At 41.6% G+C, this 25,109-nt stretch overlaps 1 protein-coding gene across 6 annotated transcripts in view; it reads left to right on the forward strand.

Annotated features, from left to right (window-relative positions):
- The window catches only part of ryk (receptor like tyrosine kinase), a 296,128-nt gene that overhangs the window by 122,107 nt on the left and 148,912 nt on the right, over positions 1 to 25,109 (forward strand). For 5 of the 6 annotated variants that reach the window (XM_087993913.1, XM_087993912.1, XM_043701685.2 and 2 more), the window contains one exon: positions 6,402 to 6,482. The exons of the other annotated variant lie outside the window; for it this stretch is intronic. In XM_087993913.1, coding sequence (XP_087850039.1) covers positions 6,402 to 6,482 — 81 coding nt within the window. The remainder of the gene's footprint in view (positions 1 to 6,401; positions 6,483 to 25,109) is intronic. 6 annotated transcript variants of the gene reach the window in all.

The following is a 25,109-nucleotide window of genomic DNA, read 5'->3' on the forward strand; positions in this document are numbered from 1 at the left end:
AGACATTAGCAACTTTATCAATGCTTAAGTAATCTATACAATCTACACTGGTGCTTCCCAAATTATTGTCCAATATGACCCTCATTTTTAAAATACATCTACACACATAGTATTGAGGAATTCTCTGCAACTTGTCAGCATATATGAACACACAGACTGATTAGCTACCCTACCCTTGCACACCTCACTCACACACCCCCAACCTTCAGTCTAACCACTGATCGAATTGCCATTGTGTGCAAAATAGAATCACCAGCCTAGGATAAGGAGCCTGCATGCTGAATGAACAGGAACAGAAACACAATAATGTTTGAAGCAGTCACTCAGCAGACACCTCTGGCAGTCTGCATATAGAAATACTTCAGTCTAACTCAACTATGCTGACCAGACGTACCAATCTGTCACAGTCCTATTTCCCAGCATTTGGCCCATATCCCTCTAAATCCTTCCTATTAATATTCCCATCCAGATGCCTTTTCAATGTTATAATTGTACTCGCCTCCACTACTTCCTGTGGCAGTTCGTTCCATGCATGTGTCACCCTCTTTGTGAGAAAGTTACCCTTCAAGTCTTTTTTAAATCTTGCCCCTCTCACTTTAAACCTTAGTTTTGGAGTCCCCCAATCTACAAAAAAGACCTAAACTGTTCATCTTATCCATGATTTTTCAAACCCCTGTAAGGTCACCTCTCAGCCTCTGACGCTTCAGTAGATAAAAGCCTCAGCCTATTCAGCCTATCCTGATAGCTCAAATCCTCCTATTCCAAAGTCAAACATCTCTGACCTACTCTGCATTCACCCAGGAGAAATGTTTCTGAGCTTAAAAAGCGCTTAAGTGCTCAGCATCCAGCTCATTCCATTTAGCAGCATTGATCTAGTGGTTTCAGCTCAGTATCACAAGTGCCGAGTCTGAGACTCTCGAGGTCTGCTGAAAATAAATTCTGTCTAATTGATCTGTGTGTTTCAGAATTCAGGAATGAAGAATTATAGTGTAAATTGAAATGCATCATGGAGAAGGGACAAAAATAACAGCATGACAACTGGAGTTGGGACTTTTTTCAGTTAGTATGTACAGACATATCATTCATAAGTATTAGATATGTACTTCAGTGAGAAACTTAATATAGTCAGTGTGAATCTAAACACTGTACAACAGCTATTTAAAACACCAGGTGTTCCAATATAATTTTAACTCCTGAGTTAATTTCTGTGAATTATTGTTTTATGAATGTGAGTTTGCTCGCTGAGCTAAAAGGTTTGGTTTCAGGCATTTCATCACCATACCAGGTAATATCATCAGTGAGCCTCTGGTGAAACACTGGTGTTAGGTCCCACTTTCTATTTAAACGTTTAGGTTTCTTTGGGTGTTTGGTGATGTCATTTCCGGTTCTTTTTCTCAGAGGATAGTACATGGGGTCCAAATCGATGTGTTTGTTGATAGAATGCCATACTTCTAGGAATTCTCATGCATGTCTCTGCTTGGCTTGTCCTAGGATGGATGTGTTGTCCCAGTCAAAGTGGTGTCTTTCCTCGTCTATATGTAAGGATACTAGTGATAGTAGATCATGTCTTTTTGTGGCTAGTTGATGTTCATGTATCCTGGTGGCTAGTTTTCTGCCGGTTTGTCCAATATAGTGTTTGTTACAATCCTAGCAAATTATTTTGTAAATGGTGTTCATTTTGCTTGTTGTCTGTATAGGGTCTTTTAAGTTCATTAGCTGCTGTTTGTATGTTGGTTGATTTGTGGGCTACCATGTTGCCAAGAGGTCTGAGTAGTCTGGCATCATTTCAGAGATGTCTTTGTTGTAGGGTAAAGAGGCTGGGGTTTCTGGGCGCATTTTGTCTGCTTGTTTGGTTTTGTTGCTGAGTAAATAGGCGGACTGCATTTATTGGGTATCCATTCTCCTTAAAAACGCTGTATAGGTGATTTTCTTCTGCTGTTCATAGTTCCTTGGTGTCTCGTTAAAATAATGTCCTACTGCAGCTTTGTTTGTGGGTGTCGGATGATTGCTTCTGTAGTTGAGTATTTGATTCATATGTGTTGCTTTCCTGCAGACGCTGTTTGAAGTTCCCATTGACTGCTTGCTCTACTGTGACATCTAGGAATGCAGTTTGTTGTTGTTTTCTTCCTCTTTTGTGAATTTTATGCCAGTAAGAATATTATTGATGGTCTTGAAGGTTTCTTCTAGTTTGTTTTGTTCAGTGATGACAAAGGTGTCATCCACGTAGCAGACCAAAAATTTGGGTTGGATATTTGGGAGAGCCATTTGTTCGAGTATCTGCATTACTGCTTCTGCGAGGAATCCTGATATTAGTGATTCCATGGGTATTCTGTTAATTTGCTTGTAGGTCTTGTTATTGAAGTGGGTGGTGAGGCATAGGTCTACAAGTTTGACGATGTTGTCTTTGCTGATGAAGTTGGCGGTGTCTGGTGTTTGTGTCTTTGATATTTCTAATAGTGTAATCAGTGTTTCTTTGACCAGGCTGATGTTCATGTTATTCTGGATCAGTGGTGCTGGAAGAGCACAGCAATTCAGGCAGCATCCGACGAGCAGCAAAATCGACGTTTCGGGCAAAAGCCCTTCATCAGGAATATTCCTGATGAAGGGCTTTTGCCCAAAACGTCGATTTTGCTGCTGGTCGGATGCTGCCTGAATTGCTGTGCTCTTCCAGCACCACTGATCCAGAATCTGGTTTCCAGCATCTGCAGTCATTGTTTTTACCACCTTGATGTTCATGTTATGTCAAAGGAGACTATTATTTCATCCTCTTCTATCTTGGTCTCTTTGATGTTCAGGAATTCTTGGGGGGAGTGAATGGAGTGGAGTGAATCATCTACTAAGTGTTTTAGTCTGTTGTGGATTTCCTTAGCTAGTTTGTACATTGTTTTTCCAGGTAGTGAGGCTATGGTTCTGAGGGGGGGTGGGTTTCTGGTTTGTGAATTTTGGGGCAGTCCATAGAATTGTCGTGTGTTGGATCCATCTGGTTTCATTTTTTGGAAGTTTGTTTTGTTTAACTCTCCTGATTTCTTAAGATCTGGTGAGTAAGGCTGTGATTTGGTTCTCTGGTTGTGGAGTCAGGTCTATCACCACCTGTTGGTAAGTGCCGGTATCTACAAGCAATGTGTTCACTTTCTCGTAGTAGTCTGATGTGTATAAAATGACTGCCAAGCGTCCTTTGTCTACTGGTAGGATTACAATGTTTTTGTCTTTTTTTGGGGCTTCCTAGTGCTTTCCTCTCTTGTGTATTAAGTGTGTTTCCTTCCTTTTTCCTGCTTACTATTGGTGCAACTGTCTGTCTAATGGTTTGCTGGGTTTCTTCTGTGTGTTCGTTGTCCTTCTGTGTCGCTTCTAATGCTACTAAGAAATCCTTTTTGTTAGTGTCTCTGAAGTTGTAATTTAATGCTCTTACAAGGATGGCTTTTTCAGTATCTGTTCGGGATCCGCCTAATAAGTTTTTTAATCCAGGCTTCTGTGTTGTCTGTGTTGTTCTTTTGTCTGAATTTGTCTAGTGTTTTCTGCAGGCCTAGTCTTTTCGTTTTTTGTGGTTTGCTGCTATCTAATGCCTCTGGCACGTTGTATTGTGTCTGTCCATTCATATTCTGACGCGTTAGTGAGTAAAGTTTTTGGTGTGAAATTTTTTGGTTGTATTTATAGAGTCAGTTGTGGGCATTGTTAATTATTTCTCTAAGCATTCTACGGCTGTTTTGTTCTGCTATTCTTTTGGCTAGTGGGGTGTTAAGGTGAGGTCTGTATTTAAGACATTTAGGTAGGACGTGTTTCCTTTGGCATTCGTGCAGAAAATACAGCTGTTCGCAGGTGGCACTCTGTCGGATGGCGTCGGTTTACAAATAAAAACCTTCCTTAACACCCCACTAGCCAAAAGAATAGCAGAACAAACTGGCCGTAGAATGCTTATAGACACTATTAACGATGCCCACAACTGACTCAGTAAATGCAACCGTGACGTTTCGCACCAAAAAACTTTACTCACTAACATGACAGACCATGAATGGACAGACGCAGTACAATGAGCTAGAGGCATTAGACAGCAGCAAACACAGAAAATGAAAAAACTAGACCTGCATAAAAAACTAGACAAACTCAGACAAAAGAACAACACAGAGGCCTGGATTTAAAAAAAACTTATCAGACGAACCCCGAACAGACACTGAAAAAGTTGTCCTAATAAGAGCATTATATTACAACTTCAGAGACACTAACAAAAAGGATTTCTTAGTAGCATTAGAAGCGACACTGAAGGACAATGAACTCACAGAGGAAACCCAACAAACCATCAGACAGACAGCTGCACCAATGGTAAGCAGGAAAAAGGAAGGAAACGCACTTAATACACAAAAGAGGAAAGCACTAGGAGGACTCAAAAAAAAAGACAAAGACATCGTAATCCTACCTGCAGACAAAGGACGCTTGGCAGTCATTTTATACACATCAGACTACTACGAGAAAGTGAAAACGTTGCTTGCAGATACCGACATTTACCAACAGGTGGTGATAGACCTGACCCCACAACCAGAGAACCGAATCACAGCCTTACTCACAGAACTTAAGAAGTCAGGAGAGTTAAACAAAACAAACTTCCAAAAAATGAAACCAGATGGACCCAACACACCACAATTCTATGGACTACCCAAGATTCATAAACCAGAAACCCCTCTCAAAACCATAGTCTCACTACCTGAAACAACAATGTACAGACTAGCTAAGGAACGCCACAACAGACTAAAACACTTAGTAGAGGATTCACGCCACTCCATTCGCTCCACCCAAGAATTCCTGAACATCAAAGACATGAACATCAGCCTGGCCAAAGAAGCACTGATTACACTATTAGAAGAACCAAAGATACAAACGCAGTCACTGCCAACCTCATCAGCAAAGACAATATCGTTAAACTTGTGGACCTATGCCTCACCACCCACTTCACCTTCAATAACAAAACAAGACATGCAAGTTAACACCTAAGGATCACCAATATTAGGATTCCTCGCAGAAGCAGTAATACAGACACTCGAACAAACAGCTCTCCCAATTATCCAACCAAATTTTTGGTCGGCTACGTAATGACACCTTTGACATCACTAAACGAAACAAACTAGAAGAAACCTTCAAGACCATTTATAATATTCTTACTGGCATAAAATTCACAAAAGAGGAAGAAAATAACAACAAACTGCTATTCCTAGGTGTCACAGTAGTGCAAGCGGTCAATGGGGAACTTCACACCAGCGTTTACAGGAAAACAACACATACAGATCAAATACTTAACTACACAAGCAGTCATCCCAACATCCACAACAAAACTGCATTAGGACATTATTTCTATGAGGCACCACATACTGCAGCACCAAGGAACTACGAAGAGCAGAAGAAAATCACCTATAAGAGAATGGGTACCCTATAAATGCAGTCCATTGATTTTCTCAGCAGCAAACCCAAACAAGCAGACAAAATGCACCCAGAAACCCTAGCCACTTTACCCTATGTCAAAGACATCACTAAAATGACTCCCAGACTACTCAGACCTCTTCGTAGCCCGCAAACTTACCAACATACTTAAACAGCATTTAATGAACTTAAAAGACTCTATACAGACAACAAGCAAAACAAACACCATTTACAAAATATATGAACATCAACTTGCCACAAAAAGACATGATCCACTATCACTAGTATCCTTACATACAGATTAGGAAAGACACCATTGTAACTGGGACAACGTATCCATCCTCGGAGAAGCCAAACAGACACGCACAAGAATTCCTAGAAGCATAGAGTCCAGTTGGAATGCCATCAACAAACACATCGATTTGGACCCCATCTACCACCCTCTGAGAAAAACGACTGGAAATGACATCACCAAATACTCCAAAAAACTTAACCACATAAATAGAAAGTGGGACGTAACACCAGCACTTCGCCAGAGGCTCACTGATGATATTGCCTGCTATGGTGACAAAACATCTGAAACAGAATCTTTCAGCCCAGCGAGCAAACTGACATACAGAACCTCAACCTGAGCTACAAATCTTTTCAAAACTCGCTAGTTATTTTATTATATCTTAATCCCTTAGCATTAGCTACCCAAGTTATTTATTTCACAGACTATTTAGATGGAAGCACATTCGTACATAACTTTCATAAGTTGTCCCAAGAGCAGAGCTGTGGATTGTGTTGCACATGGTAAACCATTATGCCCTCTCTCTTTGAGCTTTGCCCTGGAAAGTTCCTTTGCATTGCTTGCTGTATGGGAAATGGCAACCCCCTCCCCCACCAATAGTAGTTGATAATTTAATAGTAAATTAACTTTGTGAGTGAAATAAGTGCTCAATGTTAAAAAGGGCAATAAAATATGGCTGTAACACAACTTCCTGTCCTCACAGGAAGTGATCTGAAGGAACTTCCTGGGTGCAATCCTGAAGAAGAAAGGCAAAATGGTGTCACCCAAGCTTCCAAAAAGTCAGGTGAGCATCATGGAATTGCTGACACCAACAATTTTGCTCAGGAATATCTCAAATAACAAAATACAAAACATGAATTATCTTGTCCTGCAATTCATAGTCAACAGATTTGAAAATGACTCATTACGAACATGAAAAATGGATTTGGATGTTGTTTTCAAACTAAGTAATGTGCAAAATTAAATATGCAGCAAATATTAAATGTTTATTTTAATTATTTATAGACCAGTATCCAACTGGTCCAATGTTTAGTAAGCACACAAAATAAGTCATTTCTGATTGTTCGTAGTTTCTTGGAGCAATTGCATCCCAATGCCATGTTCTGACTTTGGGTTACATTGATTAGTTTCTACTTTTTTTTATTTATACACTGAATGTGAGTGTCACTGGCTAGGCCTGCATTTATTTCCATCCCTAATTGTCCAGTTTGCGATTAAGATTCAACTACATTGCTTTGGTCTGGCGTGACATATAGGCCAGACCAGGTAAGGATGGAATTTTTCTGTCCTAAAGGACATTAGTGAACCAGATGAGTTTTTCCTGACAATGGTTTCATGGTCATAGTTAGAATCTTAATCCCACATTTTAATTGAATTCAAATTCCCCTATCTGCTGTGGTGGCATTTGAACCCTGGTCCACCAGAACTTTACCTGACTCTCTGGATTAACAGTCCAGCAGTAATACTACTAGGCTATTGCCTCCCCTTAGTGTGCTTCATAACCTTTTAGTATGGCCAAGACGGTCTACTCGCAACACCTCATTTCCTTCTCTGAAAGATTTGTCAGCATAATCTTTTATTCCCTTCTGCCACGTATGTCTACCAAACCTCCCCTTATAAGCATGTTTAACACTTTTATTGGTTCTATTATTATATATCCTGTTGGAGCCAGAAAATCATCCACATTGCTTCTTATCCTTGAGGTGTCCCTCAAGGATCTGACTTTAGTCCTTTCCTATTTCTTATCTTCATGGTGTCCCAAAATGACATAATCTGAAAACACAGTACCAGTTTCCACCTGTACTTTGAAGACATCCAGAGTATGTCTTTTGGCCTCTTCCACTGTTTGGAGTTGTTTGTTTGCATGACCAGCATCCAGTGCTATATGAGCATAAATTTCCTTCAACTAAATATTGGGACTGCAGAAGCTTTTGTCTTCACTTCCTGCCAAAAATTCCATTCATCAGCAACCAGTTCCACACAACATCCTGGCAAAGATCTGAGACTGACCAGACTGTCCACAGCCTTGACGTCATCTTGTGCCTTGAGTCTGAAGAGGTCGGGGAGGCCCCAAATGAGTTTTTTGCTTCAATATTTACGAGAGAGAGCACTGTGGACCAGGTTAATAGGCTTGAATATATTGATATTAAGAAAGTAGATGTGCTGGAAATTGTGGGATGCATGAATATAGATAAGTTCCCAGGACCGGACAAGACGCTCCAAGGTTACTACGGGAAGTGAGGATGAGATTGCTGCGCCTCTTTGCATCCTCACTCTCCATGGGAGTAGTACTGGCTGATTGGAGGGAGCCGAATGTTGTTCCTCTGTTCAAGAAACGGAAATCCCTGAGAATTACAGAGCAGTCAGTCTTGTGTATGTGGTAAGCAAGGTACTGGAAAGGATCCTGAGGGATAGGATTTATGACTGTTTGTAAAAATGTAGTTTGATTAAAGATAGCCAGCATGGCTTTGTGAGGGGCAGGTCATGCCTCACAAGCCACATTGAGTTCTTCAAGAATGTGACAAGGCAACTTGATGAAGTTCGAGCAGTGGATGTGGTGTATATGGATTTCAGTAAGGCACTTGATAAGGTTCCCTTTGGTAGGCTAATTCAGAAAGTTAGGAGGTGTGGGATACAGAGAAATTTGGCTGTCTGGATACAGAATTGGCTGGCTGAAGGAAGATAGTGAGTGGTAGTGAATGGAAAGTATTCCGCCTGGAGGTTAGTGACCAGTGATGTCTCGCAGGGATATGTTCTTGGGCCTCTGTATTTTTCATAAATGACTTGGATGAGGAAGTGGAAGGATAGGTTAGTAAGTTTGCCGATGACACACAGTCTGTGGTGTTGCAGGCTACAAGACATTGACAGGATGCAGAGCTGGGCTGAGAAGTGGCAGTTGGAGTTCAACCTGGATAAATGTGAAGTGATTCATTTTGAAAGGTCAAATTTGAATTCTGAGTACAGGATTAAAGACAGGATTCTTGACAGTGTGGTGGAACCGCAGGATCTTGGGGATCCACGTACATAGATCCCTCAATGTTGATTAGGTTGTTAAGGCGTATTGTGTTTTGGCTTTCATTAACAGGGGATTGAGTTTAAGAGCCGTGAAGTTTTGCTGCAGCTCTACAAAACCCTGTTTAGACCATATTTGGAATCTTGTGTCCCGTTCTGGTTGCCTCATTATAGGAAGGATGTAGATGCTTTAGAGAGAGTGCACAGGAGATTGACCAGGATTGAAGAGCTTGTCTTATGAAGAGAGGTTGAGTGAGCTAGTGCTTTTCACTGGAGAGAAGGACAAAGAGAGGTAACTTGATAGAGGTGTACAAGGTAATGAGAGGCATAGATAGAGTAGATAGCCAGACACTTTTACCTAGGGCAGAAATGGCTGTCACGAGGATTTTAAGGCGACTGGAGGAAGATATAGGGGAGAAGTCAGAGGTGGGTTCTTTACGCAGAGAGTGGTGGGTGCGTGGAATGCACTCCCAGTGGTGGCAGTAGAGTCAGAGACATTAGGGTCGTTTAAGCGACTGCTGGACAAGCACATGGATGGCAGTAAATTGAGGGGTGTGCAGGTTAGGTTGATCTTAGATTAAGATAAATGCTTGGCACAATATCGTGGACTGAATGGCCTGTACTGAACTATGTTCTATCTTTAACATGAAGGTGAGCCTCTGATTACATATTCTTGACACCTTTAAGACTGCCAATTTCGACTTCTGTCATTTCATCCAACTCTGCCTATCCTTCAGATAATTTGCTGTGGAAAGCCTTGCCAATGCTTTTGTCACATCTAGATTTAACCGTTCCAACCCAGTCCTGGCTGCCTTCCTACTTTCTAGCCTGCACAAAAACCTGCACACACACCAAACCCCATTCAACCTAATCACTCTGGTTCTGATATATTATGATTCTCAGGTCTGTATTTTAAAGTCCTTCAACCGTAAGTGTCAGCTAATTTTGCCCTTTTGAAGCATTTCCAATTTTATTTGCTCTGTCATTGGTGACTGTAACTTCAGCTGTGTAGTTATAGTCATAGAGATGTACAGCACAGAAACAGACCCTTCGGTCCAACTCATCCATGTCTAATAGATATCCTACAGACCAGTGAGCCTGACGTCTGTGGAGAAGTTGCTGGAGCGGGTACTGAGAGATAAGCTCATTCTTTTCTAAATATAAATAGATCGGTTTTGTGTGGGGGCGATTGTGCCTTACCAACTTAATAGAGTTCTTCGAGGAAGTGACCAAGTTGTTAGATGAAGGAAGGGCTGTTGATGTCATATACATGGACTTTAGTAAGGTGTTTGATAAGGTTCCCCATCGTAGACTAATGGAGAAAGTGAAGTCACGTGGTGTGCAGGGTGTTCTAGCTAGGTAGTTAAAGAACTGATTGAGCAACAGGAGACAGAGAGTAGTAGTTGAAAGGAGTTTCTCGAAATGGAGAAAGGTGACCAGTGGTGTTCCACAGGGGTCAGTATTGGGGCCACTGTTGTTTGTAATATACATAAATGATCTAGAAGAGGGCACTGTTGGTATGATCAGCAAGTTTGCAGATGACACAAAGATTGGTGGAGTAGCAGAAAGCATAAGGGACTGTCAGAGAATACAGGAGGATATAGATAGGCTGGAGAGTTGGACGGAAAAGTGGCAGATGGCTTTCAATCCAGACAAATGTGAGGTGATGCATTTAGGCAAGTCTAATTATAGAGCAAATTATACAATGAATGAAGGAGCCTTGAGGAAAATTGATGGGCAGAGAGATCTGGGAGTGCAGGTCCATTGTACTCTGAAGGTTGCTGCACAGGTGGATAGAGTGGTCAAGAAGGCATATAGTATGCTTGCCTTCACTGGACGGGATATTGAGTATAAGAGCTAGCAAGTCATGTTAACATTGTACAAGACATTGGTTCGGACACGTTTAGAATACTGTGTATAGTTCTAGTCGCCACGTTACCAAAAGCATGTGGACTCTTTGGAGAGGGTGCAAAGAAGGTTTACGAGGATGTTGCCTGGTATGGAAGGTGCTAGCTATGAAGAGAGGTTGAGTAGGTTAGTTTTTTTTCACTAGAAAAAAGGAGATTGAAAATCATGAAGGGTATAGACAGGGTGGATAGAGACAAGCTTTTTCCCAGGGTGAAGGATTCAATAACGAAAGGTAATGCTTTCAAGGTGAGAGGTGGACCATTTAAGGGGGATACACACGGGAAGTACTTTACACAGTGGGTGGTGGGCATTTGGAACGCGTTGCCAGTAAAGGTGGTAGAGGCAGGTACGGTAGATTCAGTTAAGATGCGTCTGGACAGATGCGTGAGTAGGTGGGGAGCAGAGGGATACAAATGCTTAGGTTTAGATAGTACATCTGGATCGGCTCAGGCTTGGAGAGCCGAAGGGCCTGCTCCTGGGCTGTAGATTTTCTTTGTTCTTTGTAAATTAATCTAGTCCCTTTCGCCAGCACTTGGCCTATATCCCGCTAAACCCTTCTCATTCATATACCCATCCAGATGCCTTTTAAATATTGTAATTGTACTAGCCTCCACAACTTCCTCTGGCAGCTCATTCCATACATGTGAAAAAGTTGCCCCTTTTTAAATCTTCCTCCTTTCACTCTAAACCTATACCCTCTAGTTCTGAACTCCCCAACCCCAGGGAAAAGATCTTGTCTATTGTCTTTTCCGAACCTTCCCATGCCTGTACCTCATTATCCCTCTTTAAAGACATTGCTTAAACCTTCTTATTGATCATGTTTTTTTTGGGTCATCTGTACTAATAACATATGTGGTATTGATACCATGTTTAGTTTTGCATTGATTTTGGGATAAAATCAGAAGATGTAGGCCACTCAGCCTATCAAGTTTGCTCGGCTATTCAATGAGATCACAACTGATCTGGTAATCCTCAACTCCATTTTCTTGGCTTTTGCCCAGGATCTGATTCCCTTTCTGTTTAAAAAAATGTTTATCTCAGCCTTTGAAAATACTTCATTACTCAATCTCTACACCCTTCTGTGGTTTAAAGAAAATCCATAGATTCACTGTCCTCAGAATAAATTCTTCCTCCTGTTTCTTAAATGGGTGACCCATAATTCTGAAATTATACTCTCTGGTCCCAGACACACACAAGGAGAAGTAATTATGCCACATCTAACCTGTCAGGTTTTAAAAGTCTTGTATCTTTCAATAAGGTAGCCTTTGGTTCTTCTAAACTGTAATGAGTGCACACTCAACATCCCTTCATTCCCAGGATTATATAAAAGTCACTAAATAAATAGAAGCATTATGATAGCTGGTTCCTCGTTCTGCCTGCGCTCAGTTATATTAGCCTCCAAGTCACAGCATTCTCTGCTTACTCCAGCAAAACAATTCTCAGTTTTAAAGACCACAGTTAGACTTCAGCATTGTTTTCAAAAGGACAACTACTTTACCAGTTTGCTTCCCCCAGTCATACTTCTCAGTTCTGGTGTCATCCTTCAAAATCTTCTTTGAACATACTGTCCATCATATTATAAAAAAGGATATATGGAGAATGCAATATGATCTAACCAAGATTTGATAGAAATTTAGCCAAATTCCTCCTTTGTCTTCAATTCTATCTCTGTAATAGGCCTCAGGCTGCTTTAATTATGGCTTTTATCTGTGGCAGATGTATTTGTAATCTATTTAGATTCTGATTTTCTAATCACTATTTTCTTACCAAAATGTAATAACTCACACCTGCTTACATTAAAATCCATTTGTCAATTATAGTTCCAATCTACAGGTTTATTAATGTCTAATTGTATTTTGGTGTAGTCTGCCTTTACTGACTCAAGTTTTGTGCTATCTGAAAGTATAGATATATCACAATATAATAAATTATCCGCTGATACTTCTTCAAAAATTTCATTGAAGTTGGATACACAAGTTTTTTCCCTTTCAAAATTCTTTAAGACTCCTTATATCTTTGGTTTCTAGATATAATACAAAAAGCACAGAAGCAAACCCTTCGTCCCACCAAGCCTGTGCCGATTCCTAATCCTTATTTAAACTAGCTACTTACTGTCTGTATACTGTTCCTATCCACCTGTTCTCCTCCAGTTCATGTGTCTGTCAAGATATGCCTTAAATGTTGCTAAAATGCCTGCTTCCACCACCTCCACTGACTTTTTTTCCAGGCACCCACCATCCTCTGAGAAATCTTTCCCTGCACTTCTCCATTAAACTTTTCCCCCTCTCACCTTGAACCTGTGTGCTCTTGCAGTTGACCTTTCCACCCAGGAAAAAAAGATCTGACTATCCGTCCTATCCAAAACTCTCAATTTTGTTACCACTTGTCAGGGCACTGCTCAACCTCCATCTTTCCAGTGAAAACAATCCAAGATTGTCCAACCTCTTCTTTTTATTATCTGCAATTCCATCAATTTTGGTATCATCTGCAAACTTTCTAATCAGACCACCTGCACTTTCCTCCAGATCATTTACAAACATAACAAAGGTGATCCTTGCAGAACACCACTAGTTACTGAACACCACCATTCCAGATAGCACCGTTCCACAACTAATCTGTCTTCTATGACTGAACACTTGTATCCACCTATCCAGCTTACCCTGAATCCCATGAGATTCTACCTTTTGTACCTACCTATCTTATCAAATGCCTTATTCAAGTATATGTAGACAACGTCCACTGCCCTTCCTTCAATCATTCTTGCACCTCAAAAAAACTCAATCACATTGGTGAGACATGACCCTTCCCATAAAAACCATGCTGCGTGTCACTAACAAGTCAATTCGCTTCCAAATATGATGTAATCTTGTCTTCTCCAAAAGCACCCCCACCACTGATGTCAGGCTCATTGGCTTGTAGTAACCTGGATTATCAGTTTATATTCTTAAACAAAGGAACAACATTGGCCTTTCTCCAGTCCTTGTTTGAGGCCAAAGAGGACACAAAGAAATCAGTTAAAGCCCCTGGTATTTCCTCACTCGCTTCCCACAGTATCCTGGGATAGATCCCGTCTGCTCCTGGTGATTTGTCAACCTTAATAAATTTTAAGACATCCAACGCTTCTTCCTTCATTACGTTGACCTGCCCAAGAGTATTCACATACTTTTCCCTAATCTCAACATCCCTCATGTCCCTCTCCTCAGTGAATACCAACATTAAGTACTCATTGAGGATGTCCTAGGAGAAAGTGAACACTGTAGATTCTGAAGATCAGAAAGCTGCTCATGCTCGAAATCTCAACTCTCCTGCTCCTCAGATGCTGCTTGACAGGCTGGGCTTTTCCAACACTACACTTTGACGCATTAAGGATCTCACCCATTTCTTCTGGCTCCTAAAATAGTCTCTCTCCTTTATCCTTATCTCTTTCCCTAGCTATTCCTCTGCCACCTAATATGGAGGAAATATCTTGGGATTCTCCTTAACCCTGCTGGCCAAGGATGTTTAGTAACCCCTTTTAGCCTTTGTAACTCCTTGTTTGAGCTCCTTCCTACTTTCTCTATATTCTTCAAGGCCTTTGTCAATTTTTGGTTGCTTAGAGCTTAAGTATGCTTCTTTTTGATTCTGATAATTTCCTGTCATCCAGAGTTCTTGAATTCCTTTCCTTTTTCAGAAGTAAATGTCCTGCACTCTGATCAACTGGTCTTTATAATATTCCTACGTCAGATGTGGATTTACCTTCAATAGCTGCTCCCAATCTGCATTCTTCAATTCTAGCCTAATTGTGTTAGTTTGCCATCCCCCAATTTAACACCTTCATCTGAGGTCCACTGGTCCTTATCTGTAAGTATCCAGAAACTTACAGAATTATGGTCCCTATTCCCAAGGTGCTCACCTACTGAAACTTTGAATACCTGGCCAGGCTCATTCCGAATACCAGGTCCAGTATGGCCTCCGCCCTTGTTGGGCTATCCACATACTGTTTAAAAAAAACCTTCCTGGACACCTAACAAATTGCTCCCCATCCAAACCGCCAGCACTAAGAGTCCAAGCCACCCACTACAACAACTGCTATTTTTCACATCTTTTCAGAATGTGACTTTTTCTTCTATCTCTTGCTGGTAGGTCTAAAGTATGATCTAGCATTTTGATTACACCCCTGTTATTCTTGAGCTCTACTCATAATACCTGGCTGCATGATATGTCCAGGGTGTCCTCCCTAACCAGTAATGCAACTCCCCCACCTCTTACTTTCTCCTCTGTCTCATCTAACATCAACATCAGCTATGTCGCTGTGATAGCAACAGCATCATAATTCCATGCATTAATCTAGGCTCATAAGTTCATCTGTCTACCTGCATTGAAGCAAATACAGTCCAAGCCTACAGTGGTGCTGAGCTCAGCAATCTCTTCCTCTTAGTGAAATTTGCCTTGGTCTAATGCTCTTCACTTCAAGCTCAATCATACTGCTTCAGTTTCCTTCCCCCACCAGATGTTTCTTTATTTTCCCCTTTAATCATTTTGATTTTCCTACTATTGATAAATAGTTCAGTTAATTTTAACAGTTATATAATCAGTGGCATAGATTTTTTTATTCTTTGAGGATGTGGCATCACAAGCAAAGCCAGCATTCATTATTTGTTCTTGAATTGAGTGGCTTGCTAGTGTCAATAACTGCAGAAGAGGGGCAGACATTTAGCCATAACAACCCTTTCCATAGCCCGCTACCTGGACTTGTTAATGGTCAACTTGGTCAGGCCTAGGAGCAGACCCACAAGGAGATCCTCTGACTTGCCTCTCCCTCCACACTAGATACCCAAAGATCAGGAGTGTAGGGCTGAAGGGCAACTAAAAACATAAAAGACCTTTAAGAAAACCAAAAAAAGGAGGGTAGATGCCCACATCCCATATACACACATAGTCCACAGAACAAACAGTTGGGCAGGAAGTCCATGAATCACTGCAATCTACAACACCCTCCACTGGGGATTTCTGCTGCCCAGTGGCAATTGGGCATGCCAAGGCAAGTCTGGGCACTGGATAAAGGAGAAGTGGATGGTGGGCGAGGGACAGTCTGTACGGGGCCTGCTGTTAAACATCTTTTAAAAAGAACATGAAAAATAAAATTCCATAGACGGCTCAGGTTGTGGGGCACAGGTTCTCAGGAAAAGCACGTGTACCCACAGACAAGATTCTATCACATTCCTGAGCATCCTTCAACAGGTGCAGAATGTTGGTTCTGAGCGCTGCCATTTTAAGGCATTGGATGACAGTGGCCATGAACCGGATGTGTACCATTGACATGTGCACTGATTCCTGCAGCAGCATCCAACCTAGGCCCCTGCCACCAAACCTGGTCACACTCGCAGCCACAGCCCTCCCCTCCGACAGCCACTCGAACCTGCGATTGTGGAGGTTCCTAAACTTGTTAGTTTTAACTGGACACTGCGGTGTATAGATCCCGGTGACAAACTGTGTCCCGAACCAGAATTCCCACAGAGTCCAGAGACGACACAGAGTTGAATGCCTGCTCCTGATAGAGATAGGAATGCACTCAACAGACCAATCCACTGGCAAAAGAGGATTGGGTCCCGGACCAGATGGACACTGCCGTGGATCCTCCAGCCTGGGACAGTGTATGACTGGTCACGAGGGATTGTGTGGGACAGCAGAGAAGCCAGGCGAGAAGCCAACACCTATCCGTGCCAAGGAGGGAGACCAGATGCCAGTTCTTTAAGGAACAATGGTCCCCCTTCAGCAACACGATGACCGCCCTGCTCCAAAAAGGAATAAAGGGGCAGCTGTCTGGCTGTAAGACACTCCCCAAGGATGTTCCAGAACACACTGAAGAACTCTACAGTCAACCCTTAAGACTTGCCCCTCAAGAGCCAGTCTGCTCCTCCAAGGTGAAGAGAGTGTCAAGCCTTCTGGTGTCTTCCAGGTTGAGCTGCGGCAGGTCCTCCCACAGAATTGAGAGCATCCTCGCTGGACTGATCCAGAGAAATCTGGACCCTGTTGCCTTTTGGATCGGAAGCAAGTGACCAGTCATTGGCCAGCAGCACAAGGAGCTGATGGGTTGTGCGCATTGCAAGTGGAAGGGGAACCCACAATCCAAGTCCTAGAAGAGCTGAATCTGCAACCTCACGTATGTCCCCCAGGACCTAACGAGCTGCAAGTCTGCCCACAGTAGCCTTCTGTTCGTACAACCCACCCAGAACTGGGTCCACGTTGGGCTGGCGGAGACATGACTCCAGATTGAACACCATATGCTCCTATTCCTCAAACCTGGATTTCTACCTCTGTCATACCTCAATGGAAGACATGGATGTGAGCCGTGCCCAATCCCACCATAGCCTCAAGGAGGGGAAGCTTCCTTTTCCAGCTGGCCCAGAACTGATGGAACGAGTCCTGGAACTGCTTATCCTCCTGCAGCAAGTTGTTAACTTTAACACCCGGGCCAGGTACTGAATGGAAGAAGTTCTGCCTTCACGATGGGATAGTCTGTGCACAGCACCTGCCACACGGAGGCCACCAGAACGCAGAAGGCATATGAAAGTGAACTATACATGTAGTCGATTCTGAATGCGCCGACTCCAGGCCTCACGAAGGTGAGGACAATGGATTCAGGAACAGGGATTCGGTCAGATGTAAGGACTTAATCAAGTTCCTCAACCACCTCCTGATGCCAAACTCAGCACTGCTGTGGTCCTCGTGCTTGAGGGTGCAGGTAAAATCTCCCTAGAGGACAATGCACTGGCCTTTGTTAGTGGAGACAAGATGAGCAGATGCTTCATTAGAATCCCATTTGCTTTGGGTCAACCGCAGGAGCGTAGACATTCACGAAGTGAAGCACTGTGCTCCCCAACCACAGTCAGGTGAAGCAAATGGCCTGGCACAGTCTCCTTGACCCCAAGATCTCCAGCTGAAAATGGGGGGCCAAGATAGCCATTCTGCCAGATTTGCAGAGGAGCTAGTTGATAAACAACCAAGTCACAAGGAAATGCAGACAAACCCCACATCCCACCATAAGAGGAAACAGGAAACATTAGATCCTAACACATAAAAAACAGTTTGATCAACCAAATAAGAAAACAGTGCATGTTACACAGTCAGCCCGGTAAACCAGCAAACAGCCCACCCCTCCCACCTTCCAGCCACTCACCTATGGAGCAGCCCTCCCCAACACCTCTTGGCTTGCCCTGACATCTTCCAGTCACCTGTAAGCTGGCCCATCCCCTTACCACCCTGGTATGATCAGGACAGCCTACATGACATCCGATTCTCAGTCCACCCTACACACCTTCCAGCCGCTCCTAAGCCAGCTCGTCCTAGTACCTTTCCAGTACAACAGTGCTTAGGACAGCCTACCTTCCTTCTGGTTCTCAGGGCAGCCTACCCACCATCCAACTATCAGGGTGACAGCTTTCAGGACAACCTACAAACCTTGTGGCTCACAATAAGGCTTGCCAGACCCATTATAGGTGATAAAACCAACTGTCAAAAAGGCAGAATCTGCACACTTCACAGCACACACAGGTGTTTAGTCTTTGCAGAGGCCTCATCCACTCAGAGGTTCAGTTCATTTGTAGGTGTGCAGTTGACTCACTATGGCCCAGTCCAAATACCAAAAGTTGGAAATATATGCAAAACACATGTAAATGCTAAAAACCATAATGCAAGAGCCAAACCCTGCCATAAAATCAGCAGAGCCCTTACTCAAAAACAAAAAGAATAACACAGGCTGTAATCAGCCAGTGAAACAACAAAATAACAGTTCCCTAATGAGAACTGAAATACAACAGTAACAAACTGGCTGTCTGACCAGCTAGCTCAGAAATCAGTGCTCAAAAAGGAACAGTAGTAATACACTGATTGCATGGCCAATCAACTCAGAGTTAGTTCTCAACTGAGAGATTCTAATTTGCTGGTTTTATTTTGTTTTTGGTCAGCCAACACTTTTCTGATTGGCCCAGGATAATAACCTCAATCATGTACTTCATAGTTAATAAGGTGAACCTGATCCCAAACATTGCACTTATGTTCCAGTTTTATTAAAACTACTCAGTAATCAAGTGATTTACTTGATCTAGTAATCAATGCAGCTTGCAGTCCCAAATCTAACTATCTTTAGTTTATTTTATAAAACTAAAACTAAGTTATTTTAGGGAAAAAGATTTGCCATCCTTATCTGGTCTGGCCTACGTATGACTTGACTGACAGTAATGTGATTGACTTTAAACTGTAGTCTGGGTAATTGGGGATGGTGCATGACACGTGCATCCTATGAATAAGAAAGAAAAGTTTCATTTTTATTATATGCTTAATTTGAAGTCTTTGCTATGACAGTCTTGAACTGTGCTGCAATAGAACAAATTGTATTGAACAATTTTGTCTATGTTCCAAGTTGCTGTTCTCTCTGTGTTTAATTCAGTTTAAATTGTTGCTTTACAGTAGCTCTTTCAAATACACTGGATTCCATAATTTATGAGAGCAATAAATATGAAAATAATTTAGCAAGAGATGAAGAAAACAGGTTATAAGAGATTGTACAGGCAACCCTTGCATTGTAAATAGGTTCCTTTCCTGAGTTGTTTGCAAGCATGCATGGGAACACAATGTGGGACAATGAAAAGCAGCTATTCGTAAGTACATGAAATGATGACATTCCTAAGTATGAGTGTTTGTAAATCAGGGACCTACTGTATTGATATGTAAAAAGGAAGAGATTAGCAAAAGTAAATGCATTTGCAGGCAGAGACAGACAAAATTGTAATAGGGAATAATGAAATGGCAGATGCATTAAGCAAATGCTTTTACCGGCAAACAAAAGCGTTCTATAAACAATGGCAACAGCAAGGGTTTTGTGGAAAGAAGAAATGAGAGATTATGGATAAATAAATTGTACTCAGGAAATTAATGGGGTTAACCAACAAAACTGGCTGGACCTGATGGCCTGCATCTCCTAGAAGAGGTCCTACAAAGACAATGGATACATTGATTTTGAATGTGCAGAATTTCCTAGATCCCAGAGTGGTTCCCATGATTTGAAAGGTAGCAAACAGAAGCTCTCTATTCATGAATAAAAGGAAAGAAAACAAGAAAATAACTACAGTCTAGTTATCCAGCCAACAATTGTTGGGAAAGTACATAAACAGAAAATGGAATACTGTGGATGCTGGAAATCTGAAACAAATACAGAAAATGCTGGAGAAACTTTGGGTGAGCAGTATCAGGAGAGAAAAAAACAGAACTAATGTTTTGAGTTCAGGAGGACTCATCTTCAGAACTGAAAGTGGTTGGAAAATGTTTTTTCTTATACTTTTGATAGAGATTGAGGAGGGCCAAAGGGCCAGTGCAGAAGTCAATAGGGTTATTAATGGCAGTGAAAGAGTAGATGATGTAAATTGATGTAAATTATGGTATGAAAGGCTGAGAATGGGTTCTCCCTCATGAAGGCAAAGTAAACAAGATGCAAAATAAGAACAGATTGAGTTCTCATATTGAGTTCTAGAGGAGGTAAAATGTGTCAGCAGAAAATGAGGTATTGACCCTCGAATTGCATTGTGCATTGTTGGAACATTGCACCATGTTCAGAATGGAAATGACAAGATGGTAGAAGGTTGGGGAAATTCCTAGGGTCAGAGCACAGGTGTTTTGGAAAATGGTCATCTAGTCTGCATTTGGTCTCGCCATTGTATTGTGAGCAGTGAATATAGTAGGCTAGATTGACAGAAGTACAAGTAACATGCTGCTTCACCTGGATGTTGTGTTTGGGGCCGTGGACAATGAGGATGGAAGAAGTGAATGGACAGTTGTTACACTTACGGTTGTCCTGCTATGATGCACGTTTCATTAATGTGAATTCACTAGAACGCAATTGATGAATTGGAGACACTGAAAGCATGTATTAGTTAAAGTGAGATTCCAGCCCCATTAGTTTAAATGGTGCTGCTATCAAGCGATTTTCTTATAACTCAGGATTGTATGAAAACAGAAGTACAATGTGATAGCAGAACTGCCTGTACTGTGATCTCATGGGAACATGCTATGGGGAGTCGGGAAGCATTATATGTGATGGAGGAGTGAACCAGGTTGTCAAGGAGGGAACAGTTCCTGTGGAATGCTGACAATTGAGAGAGGGAGATGTGTTTAGTGGTGGCATCCTGCTGGTGGTGGAAATGGTAGAGGATGACCCTTTAAAGGCAGAGACTCATGGGATAGGAAGTGACGACAAGGGAAGTCCTATTGTTCTGAGAAGGGGCAATGCCAAAGTGCAGGACATTTTCAGAAGCCAAAGCTGAAGGCCTTGTCAACACCATTGAGAGGGGGATTCTTCAGTTGAGGACAAAGGAGGACGTGTTGGAGGCAGTGGCAAGGAAATGCCATTATCAAAGCAGGTACGAAGCGAATGACAATCTGCAGAATGGACTGGAATCCTTGCAAGAGGCAGGGCATGAGGAGGTGTGGTCAAGATAACTGTGGAAGATTTTAGGTTTGTTTTGGACATTGGTGGAGGTGGTAACAGAACACCTTAGAGAATCCCAATATAGTTGAGCAAAATCACCACAGATTTATGAAAGGGAAATCGTATTTGGTAAAATTATTGACTTTTTTATGGTTGCTTCTAGAATAGCTGAGTGAAATCAGGTCATTGTTATGCATTTCAAAAGAATTTGATATGATCCAACAGGTTAGTATGCAGAATTAAGACTTATGGATCTTGAGATACAAGATCCTGAATGGTCTTGACAGGATGGATGTTGGAGAATCTCGAACTAAGGGTCACTGTTCAAGCGTAAAAATTCAGCCATTTTAGACTGCAATGATGAGATGTTTTTCCGAGCTTGAGTCTTTGGAATGCTTTTCCTCAAAAAATGGTGGAAGCAATGTCTTTGAATGTTTTTAAGGCAGAAGTGATAGATTCTTGATAAGCAGGGGGTGGTGTGTAAGGATATCGACACAGGTGAGAAGGGGGAGTAGATCATATCAGCCTTAATCTTACTGAATGGTGGAGAGGCTGACTGGTGTACTCCTCCTCGTCTATGTTGGAATGGAATTTAGGGTAATATATTAGCATCCATTGAAGTTTGTTAATAGACAAAGAAGTTTGGACAATTCATATTCAGCCAAGATCAATGTTTGTAGTTCAGTTGTATATCATCGATATTCATCATTAAGGTGAAGGAGCAGTGTTCGCTGATGTCACAGTGTCTAGTGAAAAAATAAACAGTGAGGAATAAACATAAAGCCTACACAGGCTCTAATTGCATGAAGTGAGTGTGGAAGAGCATGACAGGTGGAATTTAATTCCAGGACGTATGTAGTCATTCACTTTGAAAGAGAAATTACAAATATTTTAAACGGTAAGAGACCATTGTCATTCAGAGGACCCCCCACTCTCCGGAAAATACACACCGGAAAATAGCATTGTGTTTAAGCAAACAGTCAGTTAACCAAAGAATCTTTAGATTTTATAACAAATGTACTGGAGAATGAGGGTGGAAAAGCTTTGTTGCAACTGCCTTGGAGAAGTTACACCTGGAGTATGCGTACTGTTTTGGTTTCTTTACCTGCAGAAGGCTTTTTTGCCTTCGAGAGACTGCACCTCATCAGACTGGATCCAGGAGTGTGGGGTTTCCCCATGTAAGATTTAGTGTATTGCAATAATATTTCCTTGAATTTAGAAAAGCCAGTCGATTTGATTAAAATACATAGCAGTATATATTATATATATCTACAAGGTAGATTTTAGGAGGGTGTTTTACCCTGACTGACCAGTCCAGAACTCAAGGTTGCGGTTTCAACAGAAGTAGATTTGTTGAGGTAAGTTTTCTTCATTCAGTTGTGAATCTTAGGAATTTTCTATCCTGGGAGTTAAGGGTGTCCAGTTGTAGCATATGTTCAGCATAGCCATCGATTGACTTTCAGATATTGAAGGAATTAAATTATCTGGAGACAAATCATGAAGATCAAATTGAAGCTGAAGATTATCCATGATAGTGGAGCAGGCTGAAAAAGTGTAGGGCTTGCTCCTGTTGTTATTTATAATATTCTTAGATACCTAGCTTATTATTGCAAGACCTCTGCTAATTTCTCCTGTGCTTAATAGTGGGTACGAATGCCTTGCTCAAGTAATGGCATGTCTGCCATTGAGCTAAATGATTATGATGACCACCCCCTGAGAATGATCTGATCCTTCTTACCTGTCCCTCACAGTCATTCACAGTTTTGTTGATCACTCTGCACCATATTCGCACTTCAATATAAATCAGGATTAACATTCTCAGCTCTTTTTCTCAACATTCTTGGTCTCATTACTAGAGTTTGCAAATTACAAATTTATTACATTTTTTCCATTCAGTCATGGGATGTGTGTGTGACACTGGCTGGACCAGCATTTATTTCCTGTCCCTAATGGTCTTTGAGAGGGTGATGGTAAGCTATTGAGGAATGGTGGTTGGTACACAAGCACATTGTACCACAAAGCTGCATAATTTTACAAACCTGCTACTCTTGTTGGCTGAAACGAGATTAACACAGAACAAGCCATTAACTGAACCTTCTGGGCTCTGAAGCTGAATGCCAGATTGGGGCATATTTCTCATCAGTAATTGAAGATGGGGTTGGGGATTGCACCGTGAGAACAGGTTAATATTGGAGAACCAATTGGTATAGGAATGCTGAGATGACTGATTTAAACTGAAGAGTTAATGATTGTGCTAAATGACAGAAGCAGCCCCGCCCTTCCTGAAATTATTTTAATGAAGTAAACTATTGGTATTTCATGCAGCTTCATTTAGTTACAATCGTAAAATACTGGAGTTTTCTTCCTTACTAAAGATACATCTTAATGTGTCTCATGCGTTTATAAAACCAGCAATTATATCTGCTTTTATAGAAATTACAGTATGGAAGGAGGCCATTTGACCCAAAAGAGCAACCAGGTAGTCCCAATTCTCCAGCTGTATCTCCATTGCCCTCTAAATTCATCACTTTCAAAATATATCCAGCTCTCTTTTGAAACCTTGCATGGAATCGGGGTTCCACAACTCTCCCAGGCAGCACATTCCAAATCTTAATAACGCTGAGTAAAAAATGTTCTCCTTGTCTCACTCCTAGCTCTCTCGCTAACAATCTTGAAATTTTGACCCCTAGTTACTGACACGCTAACTAGTGGAAACAAAATATCCTTTACCCTGTCAAAATTGTTTATAATTTTGAACATCTCAAAAAGGTAATCTCTTAATCTTGTCTGATACAAATAGAGTAAGCCCAATATATCAAACCTTTCTTTGTATCTAAAATTTCCTCATTCCTCTAGTAAACCTCCTTTGCACTGTCTCCAAGGCTTTCACATCTTGCTTTAAATAAGGTGCCCGGAACTGAACTCAACACTCCAAATGTGGTCTGACCAATGAATTTAGACTATAGCGTCACATCCTTGCTTTTATACTCTATACATCTATTTATAAACCCATGGATCCTATAAGCTATTTCAGCTTGTCTGGCTCCCTACAGATAACCAGCACTTGAACCCAGAGATTCAATGCTCCTGTACTTCCCTCAAAGTTGTACCGTTGAGCTTGTATTGTCTCTCTGCATTTCCTCCATCAAAGTGCTTTACCTCACATTTCTCTGCAGTGAAATTCATCAGCATGGTGTCTGTCCATTGGTAAACCTGTCAACTTCCCTTTGAAGGTGCTCAGCGCCATCCTCAAAATTCACTATTCTCCCTACCTCGTGTTATCTGCAAATCTAGAGATTTTGCCCTCAACGCTCATCTCCAAATCATTTATATAAATCAGAAAAAGCACGGCTCCCAACACCAATCCCTGGGGAACATCACCTTCAACTCATTGCCAATCTGAGAAATACCCTTATGTACCTACCTACTGTTTCCTATCTTTTAGCCAACTTCTAATTCATGTTGCCAAGTACCCATCAATCCCAAACTTACTAACCAACCTGCCTTGTGGCACTGTATTAATCGCTTTCTGAAAGTCCAAATATACAATATTCACAACACTACCCTCATCTACTGCCTATGTCACTTCATCAAAGAACTCGGTCAAATTGATGAGATATGACAGTCATTAATTTTCAGATCCAGTGTAACGTACTCTTTGAATTTGCAGTAATTAAGATATGGAAACACTGAGCAATCACTAATTTTAGTCATTATCATTAGACTTTAGTCTTGCCTTTGAGAGTAGAGGGCCACTATTATCTATACACCAAACATCTTCATTCCTGGCATTTGTCATATACTTGCTCATTGTTTAGCTAATAAAAGAAATGTGCTTGAATTTGAAACTGTCCAGTTATATTTAGATTCCCTACAATGTGGAAACAGGCCATTTGGCCCAACAAGTCCACAATGACTCTCCGAAGAGTAACCCACCCAGACCCATTTCCCTCTGACTAATGCATCTAGTACTATGGACAATTTAGCATGCCGATTCACTTGACCTGCACATCTTTGGACTGTGGGAGG

This window comes from Chiloscyllium plagiosum, unplaced genomic scaffold (genome assembly GCF_037043375.1).
Source record: "Chiloscyllium plagiosum isolate Xiang-an unplaced genomic scaffold, Cpla_swu_hap1 HiC_scaffold_13, whole genome shotgun sequence".
In the NCBI taxonomy this organism is placed as follows: Eukaryota; Metazoa; Chordata; class Chondrichthyes; order Orectolobiformes; family Hemiscylliidae; genus Chiloscyllium; species Chiloscyllium plagiosum.